Here is a 12,030-nt window from a genome sequence, read left to right on the forward strand (position 1 = left end):
CACAGGGCCGGCTGAATGGGCTCTCTTTGGTAACATTCCAGCCTCCCACCCCCCTCCCCCACCGGGGCGCCGGCTCTTCCGAAGCTCCGATTGGTTGCCGCCCGAGCTCACGTGATTGACTTGGGCCTTGGCCCCGGCCGCGGCGGCCATTTTGTGAGGACGCCATTATTTAAAGAGAAGAGCGTGCGCGGCAGCTCTCCCTCCAGCCGTGTGTGTAGGCGCGGGCAGAGAAACTTCACTCACCACCGGGGCTCCCGCGGGTTTTTTTTAAAAACAGCAACGTACATTTTAAGGTCCGGAGGTGGTACCGCGCGCGGGGCTCGATTATTCGGTGAGTCCGGTGTCGGCTGTGTGTTTTTTCCCCTTTTGATCAGGGCGGCGGCGGCGGGCGGTGCAGCGGGTTCCCGGGTGCGGAGTGATGTCGGAGGCGGTGCAGTTCTCCGAGGTGGAGGCCGAGGCTGCCGAGCAAGGCCTGGAAGAGATGGCGGCAGCTGCCGAGACGGGGGCGGCGGCGGCTGGCATAACCGATCCAGCGTTGGAGGCCAAACCGACCGAGGGCGGCGACGGGTCGGTGGCAGTCACCGAGACCGAGGGGGCCAAGATCGACGCCAGTAAAACGGAAGAGGACGAAGGGTGAGGAGCCGCGGGGCCTTTCAAATACGCTTGCGAAATAGATCAATAAATGCAGTGCCTTGAAATGCTAAATGCGAGGCTGCAGGCCCAGCGGTGCAGGCGGGGAGCGGCAATGCGCACGGTGGCTGGTTCCAGGGGCCCGAGCTCACACTCCGTGGGCAGCAGCAGATAAAAAGGGCAGGAATGTCCTTGGAGGAGCTTTTGGTCTTAAATCGCTTTAGCGCTCCATTTAACCTAGCCTTTTATGGTGCCGGGAATCCGAGCAACCGTTGGAAGAAGGCGGGGGTAAAGGTTTTCAAAATTGCAAGTTTCTAATTTAAAAATAAAAATGAATAAATTACACCAATCAACCGCAGTCCTGCTTCAAACTTTGAAAATTAAATAATAAAAGGTGCTTTTGATTTGCCTTTTCTCAAATCCTGTGCTGCGGTTGAAAGCTGCCGCCCGAAGGCTGTCTTCATTGTAAAAAAAAAGTGCCGCATGTTGGGAAGAGTATCGAGGGCTGGGGAGGCCCATTGAGCAAGTGGCGGGAGGAGGGGGAAGGGAAGCAGCGCCAGAGCCGCTGCTTTCACCCGCGCTATTCTCCATTCATCCCAATCCTTTTATTTGTAAGTCAACGGGTCACGTTGTTCACGTCTGTTCGGTAACCAACACACGGTAGATTAAAATGATTCCACGTATGCTTGTGTAGATTTCCGGTTCAAATCCCCCTCCCATGTGCTTTTTCTTCCGCGGTTAGGTATTTTCTTAACGGGCTATTACAAGGTAGGAGTGGATCGTTTTTGAACATTTTTTGCTGTTTCAATGCTGTCTTAAACTGCTTGTGTAAATCGGTGGCGGGAAATATTTTCACTTTATTTTGTTAATTGTGAGTGGGTGGCTTTTGGATAATATACTTGTAATTTTCAGAATGTAAACGTCCTTTTGTCAGGAAATGAGTTTGGTAATGCTGTTTCTTTTTTTAACTTCAGTTCCTGTGGTTTTACTTTATAGTACTGGCTAAACTGGCCATTTGATTACCATGACTATTCCTGATGACATGTAACAGTGGTTGTTGTGGTGGCAACTTGTCTTGATTTTTGTTTACAGCATTAACTATTCTGGTTCTAATAGACAGCTGATCATCTGAGGCTGTAAAATATTCAGGATGCAGATATCAATGAAGTTTTTGTAAAAATGTCCAGTAATACCCAGACACCTTACCTGTAACTAATATATTGAACATTGTGTAAAGATTTTGATGAGCTATTGACTTTCAACTAGTGGTCTAGCGTTTACTTGCTGCAATGTTAATCTTTCACTCACAAATATGAATGATTTCCTTAAATAATCAAAGGTGCATAATTTGGAAGTTGTGGTGATCCTTAAACTGGCTTTGTAAAGACAAAAGCTGCTTTTTGGTTGGTCCCCCAAGTTATCCTTGCCGATCTGGATGCCTGTGGAATGAGTCTTGATATTCAGCAATGGTATCTTTCTAGTCTGCCTGGTGTTCCCATTATCCTGGAGCACTGCGTTAGATTCTTCAAAATGTGGCTGGTTGCTGCCATTAGAAAAAGGTTGTGTATCTCTTCAGTGTGGTATTTGGGAGTGCCCAATTCAATGTCTTGGATTTTTTTACATCGAGGGTTGAAGAAAAATCTCCATCCCCAAGCTTTTGGAACTGCACTAACTCCCCTAATAGGCTAGTGGGAAAATGAGCCACTATACTCATGCACACGGGCCAGGCATGACACTGGTAATATCCCTAGTGTTCAGTAAGTTAGCTTTTCTCAGACAGGGTAGCAGTTAGCATGTTCCAGTAGGTCCTGTTGTCTGAGGAGAGGGAGATAAAATCAGCCTGTTTCTCACCTCCTGATCCTTTACTCCTTTGTTAAAGTCTGAACAAGTGTTTAAAGTCAGGATTGGAATTGGTTGTTGTCAGAAAGGCTGTTGACATTCCCTGTGAGGCTTGCATATAAAAATGGCCATCTGGACAGGGTGTACTGCCTGTAGTATCTTAGCCAGCAGCACATCAATATTAGGAGAGAAAGCCCACTCATACAGATTTTCCACCCTCACTATCAATATTGGGGACAGCGGGTGGGCAGAACTATTAGAATGCGTTAGCTGTAAAATTACATTTGCGACTTTCCTTAAAGTGCAATTTTCTTGGTTTTGCTGCCAAGCCTCGGAAGGCAATCTAAAATTGTGTTGGAGATTGTAGGAATCCATACTGAGCCTATTCATTGCAAATATTTATTGTGTATTTTTGGTCTGATGTCAATCGGACACAGTAGGTGTAGAACAAAACTTGTTTTTAGTATGTTTAAAGCCAGTACTCTTAAGCCGAAGACTGGACCTTTAAGGCCTCGTTGCTCATTTTAATTTTGGTTAGCTTTATTGTCACTGGTGTCATCCAATTGACATTGCCTCCAGCACAAGTGTGCACTTGGGTCCATGTAGTATCTTGCTTGCCATTAATCCCAGCGTGATCCAACCAAAATTGTCTTGCAAGCAAGAAAACCAACCTCAGTTGAAAATTTCAGTGGCTCTATATGTAGTCTCCTATTAATGTGCATTACATATAGAATACTCCAGAGCACTGTCCAAACTGCTGGTAAATGAGATGTTTTTTTTTTACTGACTTTGTAAGACTTGGTGATTCTATGACTGATTGCCAGGGATGACTCTTTAGATGCCATTTTCTTCGAATGGGTCTCATAAAGCCCTGAGCCAAATAAACTGTCCAATTAGAGACTTTTCGTTGAGAAATCTAGGATTCTTGGCTGGAGTTCAGTCTCATGGCCATGGTATAGACTTGCATTTTGATTGTTTTGGAGAACTGTACAGTAAATTTACAATGCCTTAATCTATCTTGTGCATCTATACTGTTGACTTGAAAATAAAATTGCCTAATGTGTGTCCACTGAGTAGCTTTTTGCATGCACTCGATGGAGGTGCACCAGGGGACATGGTTACTGTATGCGGCAGCTGAAGTTTTGATTTGGCTACTGATGTGTGTATATACTTTACTGTTTCTGCAGAAAAATGTTTGTGGGTGGCCTCAGCTGGGATACCACAAAGAAAGATCTGAAGGACTATTTCTCTAAATTTGGAGAGGTGGTAGATTGCACATTAAAGTTGGATCCCATTACAGGGCGTTCAAGAGGATTTGGATTTGTCCTGTTTAAAGAGGCTGACAGTGTGGATAAGGTATTTGATCATAAAATCATGGGCTTAAAAAAAAAAGAGTGGGTTCAGAAGAAAACCGCTCAAGAAAAGTTTTTGTATTTGTTTGCTTGGAGTGATGTTCTGAATATTTTTGTCCTGTTTCCATGTAGGTTATGGAACAGAAGGAGCATAAATTGAATGGCAAGGTAATTGATCCTAAAAAAGCCAAGGCAATGAAAAAGGAACCCGTAAAGAAGATATTTGTAGGAGGTCTTTCGCCTGATACAGCCGAGGAGAAGATCAGGGAATACTTTGGAGCTTTTGGGGAAGTACGTACATCACACCCTCTTGAAGGTTTAATTGTGTGGTAAATATGTGGTCTCTTTGGATAAAGCTATATGTCTACTGGTTAACATAGAAATAAGAGCAGGAGTGGGCTATACGGCCCCTCGAGCCTGCTCCGCCATTCAATAAGATCATGGCTGATCATTGACCTCAATTCCACTTTCCCGCCCGATCTCCATATCCCTTGATTCCCCTAGAGTCCAAAAATCTATCTATCTCAGCCTTGAATATACTCAAAGACTCAGCACCCACAGCCCTCTGGGGCAGAGAATTCCAAAGATTCACAACCCTCTGAGTAAAGAAATTCCTCCTCATCTTGGTCTTAAATGGCCGACCCCTTATCCTGAGACTATGCCCCCTAGTTCTAGACTCTCCAGCCAGGGGAAACAACCTCTCGGCATCTACCCTGTCGATCCCCTTCAGAATCTTGTACGTTTCAATGAGATCATCTCTCATGCTTCTAAACTCCAGAGAGTACAGGCCCAATCTACTCAATCTCTCATCATAGGACAGCCCTCTCATCCCAGGAATCAATCTAGTGAACCTTCCTTGCACTGCCTCCAAGGCAAGTATATCCTTCCTTGGATAAGGAGACCAAAACTATGCACAGTACTCCAGGTGTGGTCTCACCAAGGCCCTGTACAATTGTAGCAAGACTTCCTTACTCTTGTACTCCAACCCCCTTTATAATAAAAGCCAACGTGCCATTTGCCTTCCTTATTGCCTGCTGTACCTGCATGCTAACTTTGTGTTTCTTGCACGAGGACACCTAAATCTCTCTGACCACCAACATTTAAAAGGTTCTCACTATTTAAATACTGTTTTTTCTATTCTTCCTACCAAAGTGAATAACCTCACATTTCCCTACATTATACTCCATCTGCCACCTTACTGCCCACTGACTTAGTCTATCTATATCCCATTGCCGGCTCTTTGTGTTCTCCTCACTGCTTACTGTCCCACCTAGCTTTGTATCATCAGCAAACTTGGATACATTACACTCGGTCCCTTCATGTAGAACATTAATATAGATTGTAAATAGCTGAGGCCCCAGCTCTGATCCTTGTGCCGCCCCACTAGTTACAGCCTGCCAACCTGAAAAAGACCCATTTATCCCTACTCTGTTTTCTGTGCGTTAACCAATCCTCTATCCATGCTAGTTTGCTCTTGTGAAGATCAGACAAATAAATTGGATCAATTTATTTCAGTGTAAAATTTATAGGTGTGGGTGGAGAGAAGAGGAAAAATCAGTGGGAAGGATTAATAAGCAAAATATCCATTGTGCATGAATTATGAGATGTATATGTTGCATTGCTTAGGTAAATGAAATGAGTGCATGAGGATGCACAAACATTGTTTTTATTGGTTACTGACTTGACTGTATGGGGGAGGGGGTCACTTATTTAGCTGACTTTTAATGTTGCAGGCTTTTTCAGTGGCCCCTGACTACTGAAGCTTGAGGCCTGCAAATTAGTAGTTGCAAATGTTTTTTCCAGTTTTTGCTGTAGAATGAATGGGTTATGTGTCCAGTGGTGTGGATATTAATGCTGCTTTGGCAAATGGCTTATTAGACCATGGACATGGAAAATTAATGGTGCCTTATTAAATTTTAGGTGGAATCAATAGAACTTCCTATGGACAACAAAACAAATAAGAGGCGTGGATTCTGTTTCATAACATTCAAGGAAGAGGAACCAGTTAAAAAGATTCTTGAAAAGAAGTTCCACAATGTTGGACTCAGCAAAGTATGTTATAGTGAAATTATTCCAGATGTGTGTTGTTGGTAATATGAAGTTTGTAGCAGTAAGATGATTAGCTTGGTTGGGATGGAGTTCATTTTAATTGCATATTGCAGAGTTGGCATTAAGGTGCATTTATTGAAGTACTTAATTGAAATGCCCTAGCAAATGGTTGTACAAGTCAAAATCCAACACTTGTTAGACATTAGATTTCACTAAGACAATGTACCAAAGGTTTTGATCGTGCTTTTGGTTTACACTGCTTTAGGTGCTTAAAACAAATCTCATGGGACTCATTCCAAAATGGAATGGGCAGTGGATTATATATTTGAAGAATTTCATATATATTCAGTTTAGTTGACTAACTTAATTCTGGATCTCTGCACTTAAATTATTTCAGTCTGGCTTTTCTGTTGTGCTGTTTTTTGGGTACTGCTGTTAATCATTTGTGATTTCAATATATATGCAAGTATGTTGGTTCCTATAGACTAGTTCTAAGTGTTTCTTGAACCCTATTTCAAATTGGGAGTTGTCGTACATTAATGTAGGGGGAAAATCTAAAACTATATTTTATTTGACAGTGTGAGATCAAGGTGGCAATGTCAAAGGAGGTCTATCAGCAGCAGCAGCAGTGGGGAGTTGCTCGGGGTACTTTTGCAGGCCGAGGCCGTGGGAGAGGAGGAGGGACTGGTGCAGGAGGTAATCTGCATTTTTGATATTTTTGAAGGGTTAAATTGTGTTGATTTTTTTAGTTGATTAAAATCTTTATTACACAATTTTCAGCCCCAAGCCAGAACTGGAACCAAGGATACAATAACTACTGGAATCAAGGCTATGGCAGCTATAACTATGGCTACAATAGCCAAGGCTATGGAGGTTATGGTGGCTATGATTACCCTGCTTATAATAACTACTATGGATATGGTGACTATGGCAGTAAGTGCTCGTTCAACTTTTTCCTACACAATTGCATGCAACGAACTCTTAATTTTCAACTTTAGAATTAAAAATTGTTATTTCATTTTTGAACACTGCATGACCTGAAAAACAAATTGGCATGATATGCAAAGGCTGGATTAAATGCATGTTCCATCTTAATTTTTCTGCTGCTTCCTCCCTTCCATGCTTCTTTTTTTCCTGCAGAGGGTGGGGCAATCATTGAAGGGGTGGGGGCCTCTGATCCGCTGATAAGGATGTGCGCTCCTGTGGGATGGAACTGGCCTACTAGTTCCTGCTGTGGGCCCCTCTTTCCCATTTGTGGCAGGAGTGCTCTGCATTAGTGCACTGTTCCCACTTAGAGGCCTGACCAAGAACTGGCAAAACGTAACCCATTGAATATGAAATTAATTTTTTTTAAACTGCAAATGCTGGAAGTCTGAAATAAAAACAGAATGTTGGAATCAGGCAGATTATTCATAACTTTGAAAGAGAAGACAGGTTGATGTTTCAGATGTGTACCCTTTAGAAATAAAAAACTGATGGGTGAGATGCAAATCCATGACCAGTGATGTAATGCTATAGCTGTTGTGCTGTGATCTTGATGGATTTAAAAATAACCCCATATAACCCAAATGGATATTAGCAATCAGTTGATCTTAAAAAGCCTGTCTAGGATGAAGGAAGAACTTTTTTGATTAGAGGGTTTTGGAAAAAAAAATCAAATAGTTTTCCAGGCTACATTTGTGAATTTTTTGGTTGAGTGTGAAATGGATCATTGAGCATCTTGTGTAAATGCTAAAAATGTTACAGATCAACAGAGTGGTTATGGGAAAGCACCACGACGTGGAGGTCATCAGAATAGCTACAAACCATACTAAGATTTGTCCCTGCAGCCCATTGGAAGCAGGTATGTTAGCTATTCATTTAAATTGCATTTTAACATTATTTAACTTTTGTTAAATTATATTTTTATAATTAATTTACATATTTAAAAATTTCACAGCACTCAAGTGCTTTTTTAAAACAAAGTAGTGACTCTTGGAGTTTTGTAATGCAGACGCTGTATAAAGCTTTATGGCTTTTGCCCTTTTTAACAAGTTTGTAAATTTAAACAGGTAAAGTACTGCTAATGGGTACAAATAAAGGACACATCAAGACAAAAAAAGAAAACCATTGTCTGCTAACTCTGACATTATACCTTGTTTGTACCCGCCAGCGGGAACTTCATTGCAGGCCATGTGTCACCCTGACCACACGATTCTCACAGGCCCGCTCAATGCGGACAGAGTACGAGACGCTCGCGCTCTCGAATGCTGCCGTTTGGTATGGTCTCTTCCAACATCCTGTATCAGCATTAAAATAAAATGGATACTTCAAGCTTTGCCTTCACTTATTTCTTGCTTATTATATTAATGTAATTTAATGCATTTTTTACAGGCCCCAGTAATGGTTAAATACGACTGCTTACAGAATAATTCATTCTTCTATGGATACAGCTTGTCTTTGGACTTTTCCAGTGTCTTAATATATATTTTCTAAATCCAGTTTATTAAATGCTTGCTTTCCTCCCTCCCCCCATTTAATAGTCCTGTAGTTGTAATTGCAAATAGTCCATGTGCTAATCCCAGATAATTCCTGGTGCAGGGAGTCGACCTTTTTGTAGAACACATTTGTTAGGTAGCTGCTTGGGGAAACTACAACTGCACGCCACATTTTGAACACCTTTGTAAATGGTCTGTTTGTTTTGGAGCTAACATTAGTGCGATCCTGAAGTTCCATTATAATACAACTGTCTTGTGTAATGGGTATAGAAACACAATTTGGGGTACACATTTTCCATTTTTCTCTGGACTTTTAGTTCATGGACTATTAAGCATTTATCTATAGTTTTTATATATTTATATATATATATATGTGTGTGTATATAGTAAATATTTTGGATGTCTGAATTAACTATTGAATTTAAAACTCTAGGTTTATATGGGTGGGTATTTGAGTACTGTTGTAAATCTTTTATACTGATACTTGATTTGCTGATCATTTAATCTGTTGAATCTGACTATCTCCAACATCCATTCTCTGTTTGGTTTCTTTTAGGTGAAGGAACAGTATTTTACTCCAGATAGAAGATTCATAGGAAGTGGTGTTTAGGCCTCTATAAAAAGCAGCATTTAATTGTTAAAATACATTTTTGTTCTGTATCATTTCCCCCTAAGAACTGCTGCCTCAAGTCCCATCTCAAATTCAGTTTGAATTTAAGAAATACTGCTTTTATTATTTTATTATCTGGTAGATGTGTTTTTCTATGTGACCAACTGCTTTTCTTTTTTTTGTACATTTTCTCCCCCATATGGATTGTTGCATTGGATGCATATGTGTTCAGTTCATTGTGATGACATTTAGATATGGTACAAGTACCGATTGGATTGTTGGTTTTTTAATAAAAAAACACTTTTTGTATAATAAAAACAGCATTTGTGTATTTTCTTCCCTTACCCCCTCTGACTGTTTGGTTCTACTGCAGCAGTAATTGTTATGCATGTGGGTTATTTGGAAAATGAGGTATAATAAGTGGAACATGGTTAAGATGTTCACTCGTGCATTTCCAGGAGGGGTTCATAGATTATCTGAAGGCAATTTGGCCTTGGTGTTCTCTATCCTAGGGATAAGACCAAATTTTCACCACTAGTGTCCTATCAGTATATGCTAATACAATACAGGCCAACAATTAACCTGGGACTTTCATATCTATGTTGCACCATGTGGGGAATTCTTTCCTGGCCTTAGCAGCTCTTCAAAAAAAACAAAAAAAAAATCACCTGGATAAATTTAATGTCATTCATAACTGTTTTTGGTACATGGTTTTTTAACTGCAGCCCTAAAAGTAAAACTTGGTGGTTTTGATATCTGGCACCAGCTAATTTTTGAAAGAATGGCATTTCAAATGGTTTCTAGCCAACTCGAGACACTTTGGATGTAGAATTGTTTCTTTACAATAGACATTGGAATGTTGAATGCAGGTAAATTCTAGTTTTAAACTAGAATGTAAATTACACATTTTCAAATTTGAAAGATTTGGGAAAGAACAGAACAGATTAGCATAGCAACTAAGCAGAGCCAGGCCTGGTTAGTACCTGGAGGGGTGACCATCAGGGAAGACCAGGTGCAGAAGGTCACGGAAGGAGCCCCGGGAGGGGCGGCTGGTGAGCAGGCCCGGGCGTTGGGCTGAAGATTGTCGGACAGGAGGAATGGTGGAAATGGAATGGCGACGCGCACAGACGCAGCGGCTTTGCTTCTCCCAGGACGGTTAATGTTATTTGTACTGGACTCATGGGGTGATCAGTTTATGAACCATTTTATTTCTGTTACTGCAAGCCAGACAGGCTTGTGGATTGAAGACAGTGAGCCCGCGAAAGCCAGTATCTGGGAACCGAAACTCAGAGCAACAGCATACATATTCAATGGATTATAAGTACAGGATGGGGCTAAGACAGGAGTTGGTTCATCGGTATTTACTAAGCAGGGGTGGGGGGGGTTCTAAAGGATATACACAATACACAGGCTTATATAGCCCAAGTGGCAATTACCGGCATTACGCACACCTGGGGCTCTTAAAGGCACATACACCATAATTGCTCTTAAAGGCACATACACCACAGGAATTTCTTTAGCCACTGGTGTGAACTGTAATGTTTAAAGTGGCTTGTCTGGACTACAGAAATCCCCCAGGGTTGCCAACAGTAAATTAAACCTTATCTTGGTTTCTTCATTCCTACCTTGGTACACATAACTTCCCCTCTACCATCTGTACTTGGCCCATGTTTCAACATTTTGCCAAGTGTTGAAAATGCTCGTTTGTTCTGAAAGGAATTACTCTTAACATGAAGTTTGAGATTTTACGTACCTTGCAGCTGGTGGTGAAAATCAAATATTGCTTTACTGGCCAAAATGGAAGACGTTGCACCATAAAACATGAAAGCTTATGATCAAATTACCTTTTTGCCTTGTATTTTCTCCCCTGACTCCATCTTGAAGGTGGTAGTGCTGCTGCCAAGTGGTATGACTGTGCTCAAACTTTTGCCTCTTCAGCCAAACCTGGCTCCTGACATCGCATGCATACTTTCAGGGATGGGAGTTTCTGTGCGATTCTCAAATTAACATAGACTATTTATTGCATAATGGGTCATCCTGATAAGTATGGTTCTACCATGCATTTATTTTTCTTTTCTGTCTTATTGGAATACGAGTTGTTCTCTGGTTTACATCTGAATTATTTTTTGTAATTCTTGATGCTGAGTGGCTACAGGTTGATATTGCTACTAAGCCTGATTCCTTCTCCCTAATAGTTATCAAGCAACCAACTGTTCTCATAATGAAGCAATCCATGCCTGCATGCAACAAGACCTAGACAATGTTCAGACTTGGGCTGACAAGTGGCAGGTAATATTTGTGCCACAAGTGCCAGGCAACGCCTATCTCCAACAAGCAAGAGTCTAACCACCGCTTTTTGACAGTCAATGGCATTACCATTGTAGAATCTCCCACTATCAGCATCTTGGGGGTCACCATTGACCAAAAACAACTGGACCAGCCACATAAATACTGTGGCTACAAGAGCAGGTCAGAGGCTGGGTGTTCTGTGGTGAGTGTCTTACCTGCCTCCCCAAACCCTTTCCACCATCTACAAGGCACAAGTAAGGAGTGTGATGGAATACTCTCCATTTGCCTGGATGAGTGCAGCTCCAACAACACTCAAGAAGCTTGACACCATCCAGGACAAAGCAGCCCACTTGATTGGCACCCTATCTACCACCTTAAACATTCACTGCCTGCATTGTCTGCAATGTGTACCATCTACAAGATGCACTGCAGCAACTACTAGAGGCTCAGGTAGGCCTCAGTGCGGCATCGGCAGCGGGTGGAGGCGGAGCAGCACGGCAGAGCGACTACAAGAGGCCCCAGAGGCTCAGGTAGGCCTCAGTGCGGCATCTGCAGTGGGTGGAGGCGGAGCAGCGCGGCAGAGCGACTACTAGAGGCCCCAGAGGCTCAGGTAGGCCTCAGTGCGGCATCGGCAGCGGGTGGCGGCGGAGCAACGCAGCAGAGCGACTACAGGAGGCCCCAGAGGCTCAGGTAGGCCTCACCAATCTCCAATCTCAGGCAAGGAGAGAGGTAAAAAGTATTTAAGGTGTGACGTCACCACAAAACAGGTAGGTGATTGGTTGGA

At 42.2% G+C, this 12,030-nt stretch overlaps 1 protein-coding gene across 3 annotated transcripts; it reads left to right on the forward strand.

Moving 5' to 3' along the window:
* The first annotated feature begins 146 nt into the window (after positions 1 to 146).
* Positions 147 to 9,275, forward strand: hnrnpd (heterogeneous nuclear ribonucleoprotein D). Of its 3 annotated transcripts, XR_015073293.1 has the most exons (9): positions 147 to 633; positions 3,657 to 3,825; positions 3,954 to 4,112; positions 5,742 to 5,873; positions 6,449 to 6,566; positions 6,651 to 6,803; positions 7,617 to 7,713; positions 8,023 to 8,129; positions 8,904 to 9,275. XR_015073293.1 is itself a non-coding variant. In XM_085965061.1 (8 exons), the coding sequence occupies exons 1-7, from the start codon at positions 419 to 421 to the stop codon at positions 7,682 to 7,684; spliced, it is 1,014 nt and encodes a 337-aa protein (XP_085821187.1). In that variant the 5' UTR covers positions 147 to 418; the 3' UTR covers positions 7,685 to 7,713; positions 8,904 to 9,275. The 3 variants fall into 3 exon arrangements, 2 of the variants coding, with proteins under 2 accessions (XP_085821187.1, XP_085821195.1); XM_085965061.1 differs by lacking the exon at positions 8,023 to 8,129; XM_085965069.1 differs by lacking the exons at positions 7,617 to 7,713; positions 8,023 to 8,129.
* Positions 9,276 to 12,030: the final 2,755 nt, after the last annotated feature.

Source organism: Somniosus microcephalus, chromosome 2 (genome assembly GCF_052327205.1).
Source record: "Somniosus microcephalus isolate GS21.2 chromosome 2, FLI_Smic_1.0, whole genome shotgun sequence".
In the NCBI taxonomy this organism is placed as follows: Eukaryota; Metazoa; Chordata; class Chondrichthyes; order Squaliformes; family Somniosidae; genus Somniosus; species Somniosus microcephalus.